Source organism: Neofelis nebulosa, chromosome 12, assembly GCF_028018385.1.
Source record: "Neofelis nebulosa isolate mNeoNeb1 chromosome 12, mNeoNeb1.pri, whole genome shotgun sequence".
Taxonomy (NCBI): domain Eukaryota; kingdom Metazoa; phylum Chordata; class Mammalia; order Carnivora; family Felidae; genus Neofelis; species Neofelis nebulosa.
In genome coordinates this window covers 54,470,464-54,494,396 of record NC_080793.1, presented here as the reverse complement: position 1 = coordinate 54,494,396, position 23,933 = coordinate 54,470,464, and the positions used below count along the sequence as shown (strand labels likewise).

The 23,933-nt window shown below is 41.0% G+C and overlaps 1 protein-coding gene across 1 annotated transcript in view; it reads right to left on the bottom strand.

Moving 5' to 3' along the window:
- The window catches only part of TTC39B (tetratricopeptide repeat domain 39B), a 125,845-nt gene that overhangs the window by 59,729 nt on the left and 42,183 nt on the right, over positions 1 to 23,933 (bottom strand). Inside the window, 1 exon segment of the mRNA XM_058695320.1 lies at positions 539 to 634. Coding sequence (XP_058551303.1) covers positions 539 to 634 — 96 coding nt within the window.

Genomic DNA, 23,933 nt, shown 5'->3' with positions numbered 1-23,933 from the left:
AAAAGAGAAAAGAGAAAAGAGAAAAGAGAAAAGAGAAAAGAGAAAAAAGAGAAAAGAGAAAAGAGAAAAGAGAAAAGAAAAGAAAAGAAAAGAAAAGAAAAGAAAAGAAAAGAAAAGAAAAGAAAAGAAAAAAAAAGATACATGCTGAGGAAAAAGACTAGAATGAAATACACCAAAATAACAGTCTGTGTTTAAGAGGTCATATTTACGGTGGCTGTTTCTCCTTTCTTCCATTTTCTTCAATGCCTGGCAATGTGGTTATATTATTTTATATGTGAAATTAATGATCTAAAACTTGTTTAAATAAAAGAGACTCAAAAGAGAGCTATGCCCCAAATGTTGTCATTTAGTTGTGCTCCTTTTGCTTTGACAGGGCCACCTCTTCAGAGTCCCTTGGCAGCTCCGTCTGCCCCTCCTAATTTGTCAAATGGACATCAGTCAGCAAAACACAAAGCCTGTTCTAACATCAACATTACAATTCACCAACGGCTTGGACCGCTCTCCCAACATCCCTAAAACACCCGCACCTCTTCCTGACCTGTTCACGTTAGATGATCCGTGCCGTCCAGTGGACTGTTTTGTGTCAAGTGATGCAAAGGGTTGGCTGCTTGCTGCCATATCTGTGCGAGAAAACCTATTAATAAAAAAAGCAGAATGAGGTTTTTATTTCTTTGTCTTATAGAAAAAGACCACATAAATTCAAGTATACAACATAAGCCCTCCAATTATTTAGTACATCTCACCTCCATTTCTAATCAATTCGGAAAATCAAGTAACAAAAATCTATCTACTGTTACATGGTGAACATTCCTGAAACACAGCACCAATAAAATAACCTTTTTTTTTCCTAGTACACACACACACAAAAAAATCAACCAAAATCGGCTCCCCCAAAGCTCTCCACCCAAAGACAACAAGACAACATTGTATCTTGTATATAAATATCCTTCCAGAACTTTTCCCAAGTAAATCTATACAGATATTTTTATATTTTAAAATGGAATATTATTGAGGGGCACCTAGGTGGCTCAGTTGGTTAAGTGTCCAACTTTGGCTCATGATCTCACGGTCATGATCTCATGGTCCCTGAGTCCAAGCCCCATGTCGGGCTCTGTGCTGTCAGTTCAGAGCCTGGAGCCTCCTTCAGATTCTGTGTTCTCTCTCTCTCTCTCTCTCTCTCTCTCTCTCTCTCTCTGCCCCTCCCCCGGTCAGGCTCTGTCTCTCTCTGTCTCTCAAAAAATGAATAAATGTTTAAAAATTTTTTCCATAAAAATAAATGGAATATTATTGAAAGGAAGGAAAAACTTTTCTCTGACCCTCTTAGAGTCCCCGGCTGGGTCTGAAGATAAAACGGACAAAGACTGATTATCAGGAGAAAAGCATATAAATTTTGTTGAACTGGTATAAGTACACGAGGGCCTTCACAGGAGAATGAAGACAAGCAGGAAGTTTTCAAATCTGTGAAAAATTGGCAAGACAAAGGGCCTGGGGTAGGGGTAGAAAACGATGAAGTAACTAGGAAGATAAGGGTCACTTTCAAAGGCTTGCAGATACAAATGTCTTTCTCCAGTAAAAGTATAATTTATTTCCAGCCTTTAGGCAGAAAAGGGAGAGCTATTACAGTGTTTGCTCCTTCTAGATTGCCTTCAGCTCAAAATGATTTACAGGTCAAACAGGCATATTTTGGGGTGATATATTCTAGTTTCCTTCATTGTATGTTTAATTTATCCTGAATCTTTTCTTATAGTTACTGTAACATAATTTGTTACCTGCCCCTTATTTTGGGGGCATGTAAATTGCTCCCGATGTTTTGCGATTACAAACAATATTGTAATAAGCTCTTTACTGACTTGCCTGATCGTTTCCTGAGGATAAATTCTTGAGTTAAAGAGCGTGTGTTTTGTTAGGGATCCTCTTTTTAAAAACAGCTTCATTTCTCATTATATATACACACCACAGAGTTCTACAGTAACATTCAGGAGGTGGAGACTGATCTGGTTGGCAGACGCTTAGGCCATTTCATCAACCCAAGGGCTCCCACCACAGACACATGGAGGCAGGGCCATGCTAGAAAAGGAAATTTTCATGGAGTAAGAATAAGCTCCCCCGCCCCCAACGCCCGTATTGTAATAGAATCACCAGCCTCCTGCTTCCGTTCTTAACTGTACCCAAGCCTAGAGAGAAAAGGGCTATTGACTGCCCTTTTAGGAAAGCTTTATTTTTTTTTTAAATTCTAAGATGTGCAATGCCCTCAGTTAAGTGGAGTTTGATTATAGCCCACCTTTCAGACCTCCCAATGCCTTGTAATATTTTATATTCAACATTCATCTTGTCTTGAATATATCAAGTTCCCAAAATTTTATACATCAGGTTAGGGGAAAATCAAGGTTCTTCTTACAAAGGTGGTTGGATGTGGGTGGTAGGAGAAAAGAAAACCCCACAGCTAGGAAGAAATGTACTTTAGGCTGGTTATTTTCCATCACAAGACTATTTCACCAGAATAGAGGAAGCACTGAGCACTTACATAAACCAGACTCTAGGGCAGTGACAGCTACCTCTGCTTAGGAGCAAAAAGGAAAAAGATCTATTCAAAAGGTCATCTATCCATTTGGACCACTCTTGCCCATCTGTTCTATTACAGATTTATTTATAAGGGCCAGCAAAACATGGTCTCTGAAATTACTGTACCATTTACCTTCAGTTTTAATTACAAAATTCTCCTCAATTTCAAATTTTGAAATTTTTATTTAATGAAAACTAATTATTTTCCTTTAACATTTCTGATTTTGAGGGCATACTTAGAAACAACCTCCCTCCATAAACATTATATACCATAATTTTACCAGTGCTATTACCTTTTAATATTCAATTTTTTGATCTATTTATATAATTTGAATATATAGTACAAGAGAGTGCTGTGTATCTTTTAATCTTTGGCATTTTTCCCAAGATAATTTTTAAAAGACCACATCTTTTGCCCCAGTGATTTGACAATATATGACATACCATATATATAAAACACTGAAATTTATTAAGTTCTGCTAAATTCAAGCCTGCTATGCCAGGTAAATGCTGCATGTTTGAGAGTTACAATTACAGTGTCCTCACCAGACACGATAGACTTGAATTTAGCAGAACTTAATTATTAATAATGTTAGATTTTATTCACATATTCAGAGGTATAAAAGTTTAGATTAGATCCTTCTAGTCCTTTATGTTTTTGTATACATGTCCATGAAGTCCCAGAAACTCTACAGTATTTTAAAATTTGTACTAATATCCCTGTAAGTATATCACGCTACAAACTGATTTTTTTATTCAACGCTATTTTTTGATGTAGACCTAATTCACTCACCTACACTACATCATATTTCATCAAGAACCTATTTTCTTCTTTTTTTATGATAAATGCTTCCAATACAGAGAGAAAATGACAGGAGTATATCTAGAATCTTTTGCATACAGTGAGAGCTAAATTTAATTGTTTCCCACATGGATAGGCAATTATCCCAACACCAATGAATAACTCATCCTTCAGCTACTCTTGGCTTGGAAATAACACAAAAGGAAGAGCACACATCCTCTTCAACGCTCTTTTGACTTGCATTTACCTAATGACTAAGGATGTTGAGCATCTTTTAGCTACTTAATGGCCATTTGTATATCTTTGGAGAAATGTCTACTCAGGTTCTTTGGCCATTTTTTAAATGGGCTATTTGTCTTTTTATTATTGAGTTTCATACTGCTGTAATTTTTAATCACTAGGTAAAACTATTTTCAAATGAAAAGCTTACAGCTACTTCTTTATAATTTTTTCCTCTCATTCAAATCATAATTAGCAGAATCAATTCAAATTTAATTTCTCCAGTAAATCCAACGCAATGTGCTATGTTCCGGAACAGTGAAATAAAAGATATGCCATTTTCAAAAGAAGGATAAAAAAGAAATAAAATTTTCAAAAACTAATAAAAAGACACTTCATATCCTTCATGTTTTTTCCTCTCTTTGGGGGAGAAAAGGAAGGAAAGCAAACAGGCCAAATGTTACTCTCTTGGAGGCACCATTTATATAATTTACAGTCTGGACCATGTCCACTGGAGCCATAAACACAAAACTCCAGTGGACGTCACCACCAGGTTTCCAGGAAATCTACTGCTTACTATTTTGGACCATATGATCAGCTTGTGTTTCTTACTAAAGAAAACTGCTCACCAGACCAAATTCTGCCCAGTGGAGGATTCCTTTCAAATAGCCACTCTCATTGTCGGATATCAAAGAAGAAGGGAGGTACGGCAGCTGCAGCTAGTATAGCAAGAACAGCCCAGAAACCAACGGGTGCCCCAAATATGCCGTACTGGCAACCTCAATCCCAGACCTGTCGCCAGTGTTACAGAGTCAAGGCAAAGGGATGTCAACATTCACTCTGCACTAGAGCCCTGTTCCTGTAGAGGGAAGATCTAAAAAGCTGGAAGAGGCCAAAGGGCAAGCACCAACAAAGAATACAATGATTCTAATAAATCAGGTATTAATGAATTGATAAGCTAAATAATCTGCCCCTAAATAATCCTCGCTGAGACTTAGCACAAAGGCTCCCTCAATCAGAACTGTTCGCGTTCTTTCATATTATGTGTAGGGCTTGGGTGATTTTTTATATTCCTCATGCTTTTCTTACTTTTTTCAAGTTTTCAAAAATGATCATGAGCTATTTTTAGTAATTGGGAAAAAAAGTATGTATTTTGGGCAATTTAAATTCAAATTCATGAAGGGGACATTTAAATATTAATTTAAGGAAACACCTTCTGATCACCCCTTTTATATCACACATAGCTTACAACAGTTCTCCGGAAAAATATATAAGAAGAGTGTATTATTTTTAGCCCTTTCCAAGTGAGGAAGTTAGAATGCATCACTACCCAATGTGTTTCTAATGTAGTTTTACATCTCTTAGAACCCTTCCAAATTTTCACTACGTTGAAAAAGTCAGGACTTAAATGTTGCAGTTTTTCTAATTTTACCTTTTCTATTCCCTACATTGATAACACACTCCAGTGCTATTTTAAAGTTCTGAACTTAAAATACCTGTAATACTATATTCCCAAATTGTTTTCAAACTTATTATTTTATATATACATTTATGATTTCCACCTGATTTTTAATGTATCTACCTATTGGCTGAAAATGGGTTTATTCCTTTATTGAAGGGAACTGGCTCTCACGGATGGAAATCAGCAGATGCTATCAGGGGTTCTCGATATCAGCCCCATTTCCATCTTTGGCGGCTCTGAAAAATGCAGTCCACAGGGCCTGTGTGGGTGTCAGCAAGGTATATGCCAAGTGTCCCCTTAGCCTAATATGAAATATGGAAGTGGAAGGTCCGTTAAAATAGATTCACTGGAAAGGTACTTCCTTTCACCCTAATTTTACATTTTTATCAGAAACCGGGATTAAGATAAAAAACAAGGTAACCAACTCAGCAAAAATCAATTAATTAATAAAGCAAGCAAGCAAGCTGGAAAAGGAAGCAGGGAATGGACCACAATCTAAAACAGTAATCCACCGGGTCCCTGGGTGGCTCCGGGGGTTAAGAGTCCAACTCTTGATTTCAGCTCAGGTCGTGATCTCATGGTTTGTGAGTTCGAGCCCCGTATCAGGCTCCGTGCTGACAGTGCAGAGCCTGCTTGAGATTCTCATTCTCTTTCTCTCTCTGCCTCCCCCCTTCAAATAAATAAACATTTAAAAAAAATAAAAATAAAAACTAAAAAAGTAATGCGCTAAATGAAAGGGTTCCATTCAGTAAACTAAAATTTAATTTTCACACATAAACATCTGGGAGCACCATGCTTCAGGCATTCTATCAGGTGTTAGACACATAAAAGTCATACAGTTCATGATCTCAAAGATGATATCTGAAAATATAGACTTTAAATAACTTACAACGTTTTGCTACCATGTTGCTAAGTCACGTTGTTTTTATCCTGCTTAAGAGTGCCTAAATTTGGATCAACAGTCCAACTAAAAAGCCTGTGTTCATATCAGCAAGCTGTCTGCTGTGTCCCCCAGGCCAACCTGCCATGCCAGTGGGGACTCTGCCTACCTGAATAAAGAGACAAGCGCGTGGAGGTCGGCAGTACTCGCATCTGCTCCCAACAACCACATCTGGCCTGAGAACCACACTGTTCTAAAAGGACCAACAACTGGAAATGCAACCAGGAGCCGACAGCCAGGGAAAGAAAGGACTCAAAGCCAGTTCTGAAAGCAGAGCAGCTTAACTCAGGAACAAGCAGAGCTGGAGGAAAGCAGAGAAAAGGAAAGAACAAACATTCCCTCCCTCGCTCACGTGGAGAAGGTTCCGATTCCCCCTTCTAGACCACCCTCTCTGGACCGCATCCTACTCCCAAATGACTCAGAACAACATATAGTAATGTGCATACAGAAAAAGAATAATCAAACAAATGTGACAAACTGTGAAAAATGGGGGAGGGGTATATAAAAGTTCTCTGTGTCATTCTCATACTCTTTTGAGAAGTTTGAATGTACTGCAAAATAATGTTTTTAAAAGACAGCAGAGCATGACTCTGGAGCAAAGGACAAAGACAGGGTCAAATGAGGGCGGCCATAGACCTTGGGCACCTGGGGACCAGCCAATGCCAGTGAGGAATGCCAAGCCCTCGGGGTCACGGGTACACCAACAGATCCGGCCATCACAGGTGCTTGGGCAAAGGGAGCAAAAGGCCAGAGGTTAATGCAAAAACATCCACTTAGATGAGACTATTAACCGAAGGGCAATAGCCAGAGTAGGGCTCTGTCCCCACAGATCGTGTTCCTGCACTCAGGTGCTGCTGGGAAGGAGAGGCAAGGGGAACCTTTGAGGAGGAAGATACAGGCCTGATGCAGAGTTTAAATTTTTACTGGACTGGGCACTTACCTCTCCCACTACCCCCCCCCCCCCCCGCCCCAGAAAAAAATCAGAGTCACTCCAAAAGAGACTATTTGAAATGTGAACAGATGATGTGCTCTTTCACTGACAACTTAATGTTTTTTTGTTTTTTTTTTCCTGTCCTCACTGGAGATGTGAATTCCAGAGCAAAATGAGAACAGTTGAAAAGAACAAAAGTTCATTTTCATGTAAAATATAAAGCACGCCTCAGACCCTGCTCACTAAGAAAGAGGACAGCAGCACTTAGGGTTTCTTCGGGGGGAAAAAAACAAACTGTTCCCAACAAATGCCGTTTTTCCTGCTCACAGACACGGCGAATGGGACAGAGCTGGAAACTAAAACCAGAGCCTGTATCTTTGCAGATTCTTTCCTTAAGCAAAGCAAATGGTACTCCTTTGCATTATTTAAAACAAACAGCGATGGAATGTCAGATTGGCAAGAGATCTAGGCAGCTACAATGTCATTTTGCTGGTTTTTAATTAAAAAAACAACCAAAACCCTTATTGGAGGGTTTTCTTCTTTCTAACAGAAAGCTAGTACCTAATCTATTATTAGTCACCCTTTCTCACCGCCCCGTCATGTGACTCAGGAGAAGCATGCTGGGGCACAAGGCTGAACGCTGGGTTTCTGCCCCAGATGTGCAAGTCACCTGCAAGCCGTGACACCCTGGACCATTCCCCACCTCTATGGATTCCAGTGTCCTCATGTGCAAAAGACAGCGAAGGGATACCAATCACAGAACGCAGAAAGGTGGTTGCCAGGGGCTGGGGAGGGCAGTGGGGAGCTGCTGTTCAAGGGGTACCGAGTTCCCACTTTACAGGATGAAAGACTTCTGGCGAAGGATGGCGGTGATGGCGGCACGACCGTGTGAACGTACTTCGCGCCACTGAACAAGGGGTGTAGACGGGAAGGTCTATGTTAGGTGTATTTTGTCACAGGGAAGAAGAAACTGGGAGCAACAAACAAAACAGAACAAAAAGAGCATTCGCGCCGACAAAGAGCCAGGGGAGGGACGACAGTACCCTTTCTGCCTCACGCAGGCATTATGAGGAAACGCAGTCCATTTTGTGAAACCACGTTTTAAGCTGAAAAACCACATAAGTGTGGTGCTGACGTTGGTTACAGAGTTAAGTGACTTAAGTGACTGGGGCCAGGAACTTCCCATTAGACAGACCACTGCACTCCTGCTACTCGGCGGCTGGGTGTTTCCTGCAGCCGTGTTACTTAAGCAACGCTCTGCCAGTTTCATTTTCTCAAAGTAGGCATGCAGGTATTTTCAAGATGCAGAGTAAACGCAGGTCTTCCGTGTGACGCTGCATGGGGCAGGGGAGGGCTGTTCATCATTTCTTCTAAAACGTTACAAACTACAACAAATTTTTAATTTTTTTTTTAACGTTTATTTATTTTTGAGACAGAGAGAGACAGAGCATGAATGGGGGAGGGTCAGAGAGAGGGAGACACAGAATCTGAAACAGGCTCCGGGCTCTGAGCTGTCAGCACAGGGGCCCGACGCGGGACTCGAACTCACGGACCGCGAGATCGTGACCTGAGCTGAAGTCGGCGCTCAGCCGACTGAGCCACCCAGGCGCCCCTACAACAAATTTTTAAAAAGCAATGCTAAAGGGGCGCCCGGATGGTTCAGTCGGTTGAAGGTCCGACTCTGGATTTCCGCTCAGGTCGTGGCATCGAGCCACGCACCAGGCTCTGCACTGACAGCACAGAGCCTGCTTGGGATTCCCTCTCTCTCTCAAAACAAATAAATAAACATTTAAAAAAACAAAAAAGCAACACTAAGAAAGTTTTACTTTCATGTGGCTCACAATCCATGAGGAACGGGAAAAAAAAGGCTACCTAAAAGCCTTTTTTTTTGTTTTTCCAGGCTACATAATGTGTCTCTCCTCTTGGTTCCTGGCTCAGAATTTAAAACTCATCACAGTATGATTATTACTTCACTGTCAGCTGTGGTAGGTAGATATGAGCTTTTTAAGGACAGAAATTCTGTGTCTTAGCAAAGAGATATTCACTGAGGTTTTGATGAATACATGACATTTGTACTGATTGTATATTAACACCCTTGTGCCAAATACAGTCTCAATGCCTTATATTTTACATCACACATGTAGGCCATGGAAAATACCCTTGAATATGTTATCCTGGGAGTCCTTCATTCACAAACAAGTAGTTTTTGGTAAACATTAGGTAAGACAAACAAACTAGAAGGGGAAGCATGTAGATAGTCAAGTAATTAAAGGTTAATTTTCTGGGGTATCTGGGTGGCAGCTCGGTAGGTTAAGTGTCTGACTCGTGGTTTCAGCTCGGGTCACCATCTCAAAATTTGTGAGATCGAGCCCTGTGTCAGCTCTCCTCTAACAGCACAGAGCCTGCTTGGATTCTTTCTCTCCCTCTCTCTCTGCCCCTCCCCTGCTCGCATGCACGTGCATGCTCTCTCTAACAAACATTTTAAAAAATAAAGTTTAATTTTCTTTAACTTTTCAATGTGTGGCTCTTTTCATAGTGTGCTGTATACATCCAGCCTGTGATATCAAGCAGGTTCACAAATAGGTTTTGGTATACAGGGATGCTATTCCTTTAAAAGCAAACAAACAAAAACATCTAACTTTTTTTTTTTTTTTTTTAATTTTTTTTCAACGTTTTTAATTTATTTTTGGGACAGAGAGAGACAGAGCATGAACGGGGGAGGGGCAGAGAGAGAGGGAGACACAGAATCGGAAACAGGCTCCAGGCTCCGAGCTGTCAGCACAGAGCCCAACGCGGGGCTCGAACTCACGGACCGCGAGATCGTGACCTGGCTGAAGTCGGCCGCTTAACCGACTGCGCCACCCAGGCGCCCCAAAAACATCTAACTTAATATTAAGGAGGGGTGATGACACATAAATGCTATATATTAGGGCCCGATTTGCTGGATCACAGAAATGCTCAAATTCTGCCCCACCCGGTACTCAAAAAGAAACTGACTATAATCCCAAAGTATGAGAGAAATTTGAGTCTTGTTCCCATACTTCCCAGCCTTCTAAAATACAAGCACTTGAAATAAGGTATTTTATAACCCAACACAAATACAAAACAATCACCAAAGAGATCCATTCACACTACTTGAATGGTCACTAAACACTTTCCACACCTGTGGACTGACGAAATATCAAAAGAAAAGTAAACCATGCCTGAAAGTCAGATCAAACTCATGTTCACAGAATCTGCCCATATATGCAGTTTGTTCTTCCCAATCTGAACCAAAGACAGAAGTGTAAATGTGGTGTTAAAAAGTGGAAAGCACATGCAAAATGTTAGGCAAACCTCTGGGCATAAGGCACACACACACACAAAATCAACCAATCAATTTTGATGACACACGTCTCCAGGAATGCACTGTGGCTTTATTTTAAGGAAGAAGAAAAGAAAAGAAAAGAAAAGAAAAGAAAAGAAAAGAAAAGAAAAGAAAAGAAAAGAAAAGAAAAGAAAAGAAAAAAGAAAAGACAGACAAGGAGAGGGCTGCCTACCCCCCAAATCAACCTATGGCTAAGGGTATCCCTTAGGTACAAGGGCTTCAAGGGGCACCTCATCTTCCTTGTCTATAAAAGGAGACTGCAATTAGCACAGTTGTCTGTCATCAGAGACACAAAGACAGACTTACCATGGGTACTGGGACTGAAACAGGACACTTTTTTTTTTTTAAGTTTCTTTATTTAGAAAGAGAGACAGAGCACGAACAGGGAAGGGACAGAGAGAGACACAGAGAATCCCAAGGCAGGCTTCGCACTGTCAACGTGGAGCCCAATGCGGAGCTCCAACTCACAAACACTGAGATCGTGACCTGAGCCGAAACCAAGAGGCAGACACTTAACCGACTGAGCCACCCAGGTGCCCCTGAAACAGGACGTTTTTAGAAGAGTCTAGTTCATCTCTTCTCCACTAAGATATCTTAGTGGATGATGGAGCAAAAAGGTTCAGGAAACCACTTGGTTCTCAAAATGCTCTACCTCATGACAGGCCTCAAGCTTTCTGCTAATCAAATGAGAAGTCTGATGCAAAAAAAAAAGGGGGGGTGGGGCGGGAATTAAACACCATACGAGCTGTAAGTGCGTTAAGTGGGGATTTCCAGTAAGTTTGTTTACACATCACTGGGTTGGAAATCATATCTTCTATACAATAACTGATATGTATCTATCTGTGTGTATATATGTACATGCATGAATATGTATACACACACACACACACACACCCTTCAAATTCTCAGCCTAAGCCATAAAAGCCTATTAAGCCCTAAATTATTAACTTTGGCCAGAGTGTTGGAACCAGGAGAGAGAGGTCTCATATCATGGGATTGAGGCCCGCTCTCCCAACCCCACCCCTGCCTCATACTGTGCCGGGGCCATCCACTCCAAACACGATCCATGCAGTCCTCACAATGAAGACACTTCGGTGGTTTGTCACTGCCCTTGCCACAGCTCCTCGGCAAGATACCTTTGGCATCGGTCTTCCTCTGACCAGCCTATCATCACCAGAATTGCAGGACTCCCAAGCTTCTCGATAAATCCGAAGAGATCATCGTGAAAGGGATGAGACTACATCACCCCAAAATATGTCACTTTGACATAAAGATTGTTTTGAGCTGAAGTCAATTAGCTCTCGCCCTCCCCATTTTGGTCTAAAAGCAGGGCAGAAATTCCCTTTGGTAAAGATGTTTGCCTCTCTCATATGAGGAAGAGAATTACTTCGGAGATGAATCTTATCACCTGAGAGGACTCTTATCTGCACAAGAGACCTTACTAAACAATTCTTATTTACCACAGATTTCCTAGTCACCTTCCTACAATTTAACCCTCATCCTGAAGCCTAAAACCCCTCCTTCTTTTATCTAGCTTCTTCTCCACACTTTATCATCCTTTGTTAAGATAATATAGAAGTCCCAAATCCTAACCACCCCCTAAGGCACGTTTTGTGTGTACACAAAGTAAACTTTTTTCTCTCTTCCTCATCTGTCTTCTGTCCATTTAATTTGCAGGGCCCAGGCAATAAAACTAAGAGGGTAGAGGAGAAACTTTTGCCTCTCCTTTAACGGTCTCTCATATCTCAGGGCCTTCGTACTTAATAAACCCTCCTGCTATACCCAGTCGATCATGCCCAGAATCTACCAATACCTGCCTCAATTCAGACATGGCCTCTTTCAGAAAGCCCTATCGGGCCAGCCTCTGTCCAGACTCCTGCCCATCACCCCAGGTTGGGTTACTCACTCCTTATCTTTGCTCCCACAGAACCCTGATCTTCTCCGCACCACAGCATTTATTTACCCTACTTCATCTCAATGACAGTTTCGTTTTCCTTTTTCTCTTTTTTTTTTTTTGAACTAACGACAGTTTCTTATCTGTATCCCCCAATAAACTCTAAGTGCCCAAATGAACATTCATAAGCCAAGATATTTTTTCTGTTAAAAAAAAAAAAGTCCCAACTAGTTCACTCACAAGTAACCATCAGGCCATCAGGTAGCACAGGGAGCCCAGGGCTGTCAGGGAAGGCAGGTCCGGGTCTGGCAGGGACTCTTCTTCAAAGCCAAGGCCAGCCAAACATCTTTACAGGTTCAGGCCTTTGCTGTTATTTTTGTTTTGTTCTTACTTGAACAATTCATTGTTTTACTCGTTTTGGTCTGTTCATTGCTTTTAATTCTGCTTTCGGTTTCTTAGTATCTTCTGATACAATAATGAAATAGGATTTCATTAGGAAATCTGGTTACTGGCCCTCTTCATGTGATCTCGTTCTCACTCCCTACCCATCTGTAAATTGAGGCAGCAGTATCAGAATGGTCCATAAACCTAGTTGCCCACGATCACCAGGGAAACCTGGTGAGCAGTTTGGAGACCCTCAGAAGGGGCAGAGATTTTAAATCAAGTTCTAATTCCTCCACTTCCTTCCTGTGTGGCCTCAAGCAAATTATTTAAGCTCTCTGTACCTGGGATTTCATGTTTCTTACAGCAGAAACAGTTGCGTAGTTTATAGGATGGGAGGGAAGATTAATGTACACAGAGCACCAACTTGTGGCTGGCCCCCTGCAGATGCTCAGTAAAGGAGAAGGAAGCCCTGGCCCCCATCCTGTGTATGCTCACAGCACCCTATCATTTCTCCACCATGGCCCTTTAAGAGTTTCCAGAGGGCAGAGGGCATATCTTCCATACCCTCCACTCCATCCCTGTGTCCAGCACGGTTCCTGTGACAGCACCCAACATCACAGCAGACATCCAATAAATATTTATGGAATTAATGAATCAATAACATTCTAAGGTATACTCACGTAACCAATTCCCCTTCCCTTCACTCTAGACCTAGACTGCCTGACTACCTGACTGCCTCCAAAGCAGGGACCATTTCTTATTTACTGATCTGAAACCAGCACTTACACAGCACCTGTCACATGCTTGTTGAACTAATTAAATTATTTTCAAAATCTCTTTCCAGCTCAAGTCCACCAAGGATCTGTGGCTTCAGAAGATCTGGGGCAGAGTTAGTTGCAAGTATTTGTATGTCCTACACACATCTGGCCACAAACCACCTAGAAGTTGAATAATACCACAGTTGAAATGAAATAATAAGGTAGTTTTTGAATGACCCCCTCCCCTGCTAAAAATATCTGCTCCATGAGGGCAGATATAATACCTTGTTCACCATCATAGCCCCAGAGCCTGGCAAGGACTTTGCAATAAACATAAATGTTTGTTGAATGAGTGAATAAACAAACAAATGCATGCATGTATGCAAGCAAGCAAGTTCTTTACAAGTCTAGAAAAGGCAGAATTTCCTATTTTTAGGAATCCTTCCTAATTAAATTCAAAGTTGCTACATTTAGGTATAACAAAATGTTTAAAAATAAAAACAGCAGATGTTTGATCTCTGGGTGGTACAGTTTCTTTTTCAAAATCCTTGATTTATTTTATACTGCAGGAAATCAACCAAAACACCGATACCCACAAAGCTCATACAATATGTCACCCTAAGTCAAATGTGTTCTACATCTACAAATCTCACTATTATCAGTTAGTGTTTAAAACTATTTTGACTACTGATCTGTGAACAAATCAACTTTTAGGTACTGCTTCAGCTAATGTGATTTTATGGTAAAGGAATGAGATCAGTAACCAAATGATATGAATCCCTGAAATAATAAGACTTTTCATTTAACAAAGACAAATCGAGAACCTCTGGGGGTCTGGATGGCAACCACAACTTAAGCTCTTCCTTTACAAAACGTTCAAAATTCATCCAGTAATAATTCTCCAAGGGTACAGTTCTAGCCTCCAGTAAATTCCAAAGGGGGAAAGTGGGACACAATGACTAAGGACAGATGTTTAGGCTAAAGAATCTACGTCATCAGAAAAAAAATGGCACCAATTCAAACGCACAATTAGAAAAGGGGTAGTCATGCAAAGGTCACTTTTTGGTAACTCCCATTCCCCGTAATCTACTACCAGAGAGACAGGGGGAAGCTAAGGCAGTGCTTCACGGTGAGAGGTAAAGTCTCGATCAACCCACGCTACCCTGAGAGCATGCCAGCGTATTTAATCTTTCTGTAAGGTTTTAATCACCCTAACGAAACAAAACCCTATCATGAAGCCAGCAACGGCCATAAGACAAGCACAGTGAATCCAAAGTGAGCCGTCGTCATCCTTCCATTGTTCTGCAGCCCCGTGCACACCTTGCAGCAGCACTAAAACCAGCCACAGCACCCCGGGAAGACCACATCCTCTGCAGCAGCAAGATTCACTATTTTCTCCCATTTCAGCACTCACCCTCAGGAAGCCCAAAAAAAGGAGGGTAGGGGGGTGCATCCTGGCAGGCTTGACACGAAGCCTTCAATAAAGACAAGGTCAACTAACAAAAATTGCAGATCTCCGATGAGATTTAACTATTTTTTAAATTTTCATGGCTTTCCTTAAATTGAATCCTCGCAGATCTAAACAGAACATTGCAATCATACCCCCAGGAACAGCTTTAAAAATGCAACATACTCACAGATTCAGAGCAGCTGTAACTTTGGAGGAATGAATCTAGCCCCACTGTGGAGATGCCTTTCCCTCTCTTCTACCAGATTTTTTAAGGCAAACAAAAAGAAGAGACACTCCTCAATTTAAAGGCCAACAAAAATCCTCAGTTTCTCTTTTATTTCTTGGTCTCCAGTGAGACTCTCAATTAACGGTCATAAGAAAAGGAGTTGCGGAGGGGGGCAGACAGCATCCCGAGCTTCCCAGAGCAGAATTTAAGACATGTCAGTTAAAGTGGCAGCTACACTCGCAGCCGTGGCTGACGCTTCTGCGGGAAGGAATGCCGGGAGATTTTTCCCCCAGTCCCCGCTGCAGCCTAATTCTGATCCATCACCGTGCAATTATCCTAGAGCAACAGCAAGACAAACACAAATGGCATGGATTTATCAATCCTCCTGGGTCTCTTAATGATTTTTCACCTAATCCAAGGATTCATCTCCATCCAGGGCCAGTTGAGGAATAAAATGAATTCTGTTTTTCATCTTAAAGAAAATGTTAAGAGCAGGCAGATATTCCCAGGTTAGAGTTAACTTCTGTATCCCATGAACTCTTTTAAAACACTAAAATAAGGAAAAATCAAATTCTCTGAGGTTTTTAATCTTAACAGGTTAAATGTACAAAAGTTAAATTAGCACAGTGAAATACACATATGACATAACAGTCACGCCAGTGTAGCTCTAAATGGCATTTTAAAATTAATATTAAACAATATTTGACCTGGTTCTGATGAAACTAAGAAAAAAAAAATGTAGGCTTAGAGATGGCCAGTGACTTTGCAACTTTCTTGTCTTGCTTTAGGTGCCCTTTCACATATTAGAATTGAACCATTTTTCATGATGGGCTCCCCATTTCCACTGATTACAAAAGTATCAGGTATTTCCTGATTATAAAATAATAAACTCCTTTTAGAGAAATGGAAAACAAAGAAGAAATAATCACAGCCATAATCTCATAACCCAGAGATGACCATTGTTAATATTTTGTAATACTTATTTCTAGTCTTTTTCCTCCCTATATATACATATACGGTTTTAATACTATTGTTTTACATGTATTTACATACTACCTTTTCCACATGGCTTTATGTTATGATTATTTACCCATACATGTGACCCGTTCCTAAAAGTGCTCAAAAGAGTTAACGTATGCACTGACAGTCAGTCACCATATACTGTGTGCCTGCTATGTGCCGGGCACAGGGGACCCAGTAGTGAGAACACACATGGTCCCTGCTCCTTGGAGCTCTCGGTCCAGCAGGGAAGCCAGATATGCAGCAAATGATGACATGTGTGTCAGGTACTGTGTTCACAGGAGAACTACAAGACACCTTAGAAAAACATTCAAGAGACTTGGTCTTGCGGAGGTCAGGGTTTCTCCAGGAGTGGCAAGCCCAACTATAGAATTATTAGTAAGTACAGTGTATTTCACACCTACATTTTCCCATCAACATGAATATCTTTTTACCTAATATTCTGTTTTCCTATACCAAAAGATTTAAGTCCAGCTATATTTTTGTGAATAATGTGCAACAGCTAAGAAAATAATGGATCTAGCGTGAATTTGAACATCATCTTTGAGAAATCACAAAAAGCAAACCACCCAGGTAATTTCAGACATCCCTAAAATTGTGAGTTACCACGTTTCTAAGAAATTTTCAGTGTAGCAGAATCTGGGTGGCTCAGTCAGTTGAGCATCCGACTCTTGGTTTCAGCTCAGGTCATGATCTCATGGTTTGTGGGTTTGAGCTCTGTGCTGGTGGTGTGGAGTCTGCTTGTGGTTCTTTCTCTCCACCCTTCCCCTGCTCGTGTCCTCTCTCTAAATAATAAACTTTTTTTTTAAATCTTCAATGTAAAATTAATGTAGCTATGCTCAAAATCTCATAAAAGCTAAAAGACTCCTTTGAGAAGAAATAACAATTTGACGTGAATCTGACGTGACCGTAATGATGCATTCTAAGGAAAAAAACAAAACACCACCCATCCAAACAAATTATGTCATTCTCTAGGTGATCAAGGTCAACATCAATACTGATAAATCATGTTGATCACATGTACCCTTGAAATGATATGATAAAAATGACACTTCATCTCTGTAGTCCTCCTCCCAAAAATCCATAACCCCAGTTTCACCATGACAAAACCACCAAACAAATTCCAATGCGGGCCATCCTGCAAATACTCCTCAAAAATGCCAAAGGTCATCAAAAAGAAAGAAAAGTCTGAAAAATCATCACAACCAATTTTGTAAAAACTACGTAAATCTGGGGTGCCTGGGTGGCTCAGTCGGTTAAGCGTCTGACTTCAGCTCAGGTCACGATCTTGCGATCCGTGAGTTCGAGCCCCGTGTCGGGCTCTGGGCTGATGGCTCAGAGCCTGGAGCCTGCTTCAGATTCTGTGTCTCCCTCTCTCTCTGCCCCTCCCCCGTCCATGCTCTGTCTCTGTCTCAAAAATAAACGTTAAAAAAAAAATTAAAAAAAAAAAACTACGTAAATCTGAATAAAGTATGGACTTTAGTTAGTGATACTGTATTAACACTGGTTCACTCATTAAAATAAGTTATGATACCAATGTTGAGATGTTGCTAATGGGAGAAAACTGGGTGTAGGGTATATGGAAATTCTCTGTACTATCCTCTTGACTTTTCTGTAAACTTAAACTTTTTTTCATTATTTCTTTTTTCTTTTTGTTAAATTTTTTTTTTTTTAACGTTTATTTATTTTTGAGACAGAGAGAGACAGAGCATGAACAGGGGAGGGTCAGAGAGAGGGAGACACAGAATCCGAAACAGGCTCCAGGCTCTGAGCTGTCAGCACAGAGCCCGACGCGGGGCTTGAACTCATGGACTGCAAGATCATGACCTGAGCTGAAGTCGGACGTTTAACCGACTGCGCCACCCAGGCGCCCCTCATTGTTTATTTCTGAGAGAGAGCGAGCGAGCACACAAGTTGGGGAGGGACAGAGAGAGGGGAACAGAGGCTCTGAAGCGGGCTCTGCACTGACAGCAGAGAACCTGATGCGGGGCTCAAACCCATGAACCATGAGATCATGACCTGAGCCAAAGTCGGACGCTCAACTGACTGTGCCACCCAGGTGCCCCTAAGGGATTTTTTTGGAAATTATAAATACCCTATAATCCCATCATGTTCAGATATCCAAACCCAAACAAAATAATTGGGTGTGTGTATTGTTCAACCAGATGTGCTATTTTTAGCTGTGTTAAACCCAATAATGGCCCCCAAAGATGTCCAGGTCCTAATCCCCAGAACCTGTGAATGTTACCTTACATGAGAAAAGAGATTTTGCAGGTGTAATGAAATTAAAGATCTTCAGATGGGGAGATTATCCTGGATTAACCGAGAGTGCGCCAAAAGCAATCACACATATCTTTGTAACAGGGAAGCAGAGATCTATCTGACATAGAAGGCAGATGTTGTGACTGTTGGAAGCAGAGCAATTTGAAACTAGCTGACTTTCAAGTTGGAGGAAAGGACCGTGAGCCAAGTGACACAAGAAATGCACCCATAGAGGCTGGACGTAAGCGATAAAATGGATTCTCTCCTGCAGTCTCTCAGGGAGCAGAGTCATAGCCATACCATGGGTTTGATTCAGTGAGAAGCCATTTCAGACTTCTGACCTGTAGAACTCTAAGAAAATAAACATGTATTATTTAAACCACTGTTTGTGGTTACAGTACCTAGAGTGTTACAGTAGCCACAGAAAACAAACACAGTAGCCTTGAAGACCTGTATTTCTTCTGTTTCAGTAACATCCCTCTGCAATGTGTGCCATCAAAATGTTTTCTTTCTTGTTTTGTTTTTTGGGATTAACCCTCTTCCATATGCGCTCAAAATATTTTCCCAGTTAATTCTCTTTAACTGAGTTTATGAGGGTTTTGTCATATTGGTCAAAACTATCCCTCTTTTCCTATTGGTGTCAGGCTTAAAACATACTTTCCAACCTAGAGAATACAGAATCACTTGCCCTCACTTGCTTTGAATAGTTAAAGGATAAAACCCCCAATGCTTTTCTTTATTACGAAGAACCATGTAAGGCTATATGTACGTCCCCACACCATGTCCCTCCATACTTCAGCCTCTGTACTAGCATCAACACCAAAACTCGGACAGAGAACAGATGATGTGAAGGAGGGAGACTGGAAACTTCCTGGACGCCCCCACCTATACCCACGTTCCCTACATCGAGTCTGACCGCACAAACTAACCAACCGCCTAATGTAGAGAATGTGCTTGGCAAACATTTGTTAAGTTATCCAAACCAGGCATGTTCCCCTTATCCTTGGTCTGATAAGGTACATCTTGGAAATGGGAAAATGGGGAAACAGTCAAGGGTAGCAGCTGCTCTTTATTTCTCAAATATCTGTGAGAGTTAACTAAATGTCTTCTTTACTTTTTCACTTTTTTGAAAAATGCTTTTATGTCTTGAAGTAGCCATTGTGAGGCAGCATGAAAATAGTTCTATCAAAATTTCTTCTAATTGTCAGCAACACTGGTTTTACAAAAACAGCCGTGCTCCCAATGTGACATTGTACATTAATTAACTGACATGTAGGTCACACTATATCCACTTTACACGTTGCTGTTTTATAAAATGCATTCAAGTAAATGCCTTCATAGGTTAAAGACATACATTACAGAATATTTTTTTTTACTTACACTGACTTGTCTGAAAATGCATCCTTATACTATATTAGTGACTAAGTTCTGAAAATATAAGAATCCATCTATGTATTTAAACAATAAAATTGCACTGGGACATTGAAAATGCTCTTTCAAAATATACATGCTTTAAAGAGTTGATCTTGGAATTAATTTTCTTGTAGTAACTACACGGAATTATTTTAATCAAAGCAAATAATATGTTATTAGTGTAATTTCTTTTAAATTGCAGGCAAACTTTAAATGACAAAGAATCTCTTAAATAAATGGGGGATCTGACATATAGAACTTAACACACACACACACACACAGTTCTGTTTTTTTTTAACTGCATAAAGATAAAGTCAAGCTACCCTTATAGAAAACATTCTTACTACCAAAATAGAAACTAAAAGCTCATAACTGTATTGCCTACAGGGGAGATAAAACTATACGTATACCTCTAAAAAATGTTAATTCACCAGAGTTACATGGAGCTTTAACACATTTTGAGTTCTAGCTGTAACATTCTGCTTACAGGTAAAAAGATACTCCCTGCTGATCTGAATACTTTCACTCTGGACAATAAAAATAAAATAAATAACACAAAAGTCACTTTACATGACAATAAAAATCATACACAAATCCCCAGAACCTCTTCAGTTTTAAGCAGTTTCAGAGACCTTTAGATTTGTTAGTGGCTAAGTCTTTAGACTGTATATTAAATGTGTATCATACATTATACTCAACTGCACATGATACATAAATGTACCCAATGCAAATATCACTCCCCCTTTGAGGAGTTCTACCCATGATGCTCTACAAACATGCAGTGGGAAGAAGGGGAGAGAGGGAAAACCAGAGAGACTGATTAATTTTCAGCACGTAAGCAGTGGAGACGTCTGACACATTTCAAAAGGCAAAGTTCTCGGGGAGCCTGGGTGCCTAAGCATCCAACTTCTGCTCAGGTCATGATCTCACAGTCCGTGAGTTTGAGTCCCACATCAGGCTCTGTGCTGACAGCTCTGAGCCTGGAGCCTGCTTTGGATTCTGTGTCTCCCTCTCTCTCTGTTCTTCCCCTGTTCATGCTCGCTCACTCTCTCTCTCTCTCTCTCTCTCTCTCAAAAATAAACGCTTAAAAATTTTTTTTTCAAAGGCAAAGTTCTCAAGTATCTGCATTCTGAGTGTTTTATTAGTCATTTTAGGAGGCTATTTTTATCGAGATGGATGAAGGTATCAGAAAACAAGGCAAATAAGAGATGGTAGAAAGTTAACAAAAGGCAGTCCAGCTCCCTATACCCCTAAGCATTTTGAGCTCATTTACATACACTTCAGAAGAGAAGTGAGTCAGCCCCTAGCTGAGAAATGGCAGAGACACCAACCATCCTGGATAATGCTCACTATGCCCAAACAATTGGACATTACCTAATTATGTACTTATTTGGGTTGAGCAACCAACCAGCTGTAATTAATCATCATAAAAAAAGAAACATACACATCCCCAAAACTTCTTTAACTCACTCTCCCTCTGAACGATTACAGCAATTATCGTTGTACCCAGTAGCTGGTAAGTTCTCAATAAATGATGATGGGATTTTTTTAATGCACTAAAACTCTTTGCACTCTACTTTGAATACTCATCTACATTTTCCAATTAATACATTAATTCAAGAAATTCATTAAATCAACAAATACAAATTGAGCATTTACTACACGCCAAGCATGGTGTTAGGTACAGGGCACACCATGAGGAGCAGAACAGACCAGTCCCATCCTCATGGAACTTAGGTCAAAAAGGAAACAGACGGTTGAAAGCAGGCAACAATGAACGACAACATGACAAATGAAATGAGAGAGACAAACAGGATGACAAAACAGGGAAGTGGGGGAGGAGTAACCTATTTAGTTGGAGTCATTAAGAAAGGTAGTAAGACATTCAAGCTGACAACTAAGGACGGCCAGGAGGAAGCCCAGGGAGGATTAGGAGGAAGTCACTCCAATCTGAGACACCAGCTCAAATCTAGGGCAGTGGAGGGCTTGCTCAGTCTAAAACTGGAAAGGGGCTTGTGACTAGAAGGCAGTGAATGAGGGCAAGGGTTGCCCTGGACCAGGTTTCCATCTGTGTGTGGTGGCCTGACCACGTCAAGCCTTGTGGACTGAGGCAGACTGGGCACTTCATCCTCAGAGACATGTACACTCATGGACGGACGCTTAGCAAGGGAGTGACATTATACAATTTCATGTCTAAAAGGATCACTCTGTCCCAATTCAAACAAACATGCTGTTAGGGAAATCTGAACACTGACAGTATCTTTGATGAATAGTCAGTTTTTTTTAGGTGAGGCAATAGTCTCATGATGCTTTTAAAAAGAGACCTAACTTTTACCTTATGTACTAAAATGTCGATTAAAGGATACCATATAAGGCATACAGATTAGATAACAGTTCTGCATCAATGTTAATTTCCTGGCTTAAAATCCTAACAATAATTATGTAAGAGAACATCTTTGTTTTTAGGAAGTACATACTGGGATACTTAAAAGTAGAAATAAGTGATAATTTCTAGAATGTGATTCCAAATAACCCAGGGGTGGATTAGAGATGAAATAAATTGGCCTTGGGTTCACAACTGTTAAAGGTACGTGATGAGCACAGGTGAGTTCAGTTTACTATCCTCTCCACTTTGTTTGAAATTCATTTCTTTTAAAAACCAGGTAACCTTGGGGGCGCCTGGGTGGCGCAGTCGGTTAAGCGTCCGACTTCAGCCAGGTCACGATCTCGCGGTCCGTGAGTTCGAGCCCCGCGTCAGGCTCTGGGCTGATGGCTCGGAGCCTGGAGCCTGTTTCCGATTCTGTGTCTCCCTCTCTCTCTGCCCCTCCCCCGTTCATGCTCTGTCTCTCTCTGTCCCAAAAATAAAATAAAAAACGTTGAAAAAAAAAATAAAATAAATAAAATAAAAACCAGGTAACTTTGGCCTCTGTGTGGAGAATGAGCGGAGTGTAGTTGGGAAGGCGGAAGGACAGAGAATAAGGGAAGCAAGAAAACACAGCAGGAGGCTCTTAAAGTAATTCAGGCAAACCTGAGACTACCTCGAGCTAATGAAAAGAAAGGAGAGGGAGCAAGGGGTGAACAGACGGGAAATAAATTTGGAGGTAGACATCATCAGACCTGGAATCACGGAAGTTACGGGAAAGAGAAGGAACCAAAGATGTCTCCCAAGTATCTGGCTTGACCAAGTGAAAGAAGATAGGAGACAAGGAGAGGAGAAGGTTTCGGATGGAGAAGGCAGGTGACTATCACGAGTTCAGTCTGCAACATGTAAACTAAAGTGTCTGTGAAACATCCGAGGGATCACATAAGCAATGACTGGACCTATTTCCCATTACAACTATCAAAATAGTCCCAGACAGAGCATCACAGAGCAGTTGCCATGTCGAGAAGGGCACTGATGAAGGAGGTGAGGAACGCAGCACTGGGAGCAGTGTGCCTCTGGCTTTCAAACACAACCTGGGCATTGCTAGCTGGTCTGAGTGACAGAAAGGCTCCTGAGTCTGCGGAAGGGGCAACCACAGTGGCAACCACAGGGGTTCATCATTCAGTCATTCTGCCATAAGAACACCAGGTCTTCCCCTGGCCCCTGGGCCTCCTTGGTAAGATGAAGACAAATGGACCAAAGGGATGCTTAAGAAGCTTTCCTTTAAGCTATGACATCCTGTCAATCCTCCTAGGAGTGAAAGGGAGCTTTTACAGAATATATGTTACCTTGGGGCGCCTGGGTGGCTCAGTCGGTTAAGCATCCAACTTCAGCTCAGGTCATGATCTCACAGTTCGTGGGTTCAAGCCCCACATCGGGCTCTGTGCTGACAGCTCAGAGCCTGGAGCCTGCTTCAGATTCTGTGTCTCCCTCTCTCTCTGCCCCTCCCCCCCACTCATGCTCTGTCTCTCTCTCTCAAAAATAAACATTAAAAAAAAAAAAAAAAGAATGTATGTACCTTAACTGAAAATGTACATATACACTCATCTTGGAAGTTCCCAATATAATAACAGGCCATTAAAGGACACCTAACAGTACAAAAGAAAATGCAAAGAAGGGCAATTCAAGTAGTAACAACACAGGGGAAAGACACTAAGGATACTGTTCAGTCTGGGCTTCTGGGGGGAATTTTATTTCCAGTTATTGTATTTCATTAACTCTGACACATAAATTTTCATCACATAATATGCCTGAAACCAGGATGCATCTTAAAATTGACAGCAACTATTTCAAAAAATTTTTCTGTAAGTTTATTTATTT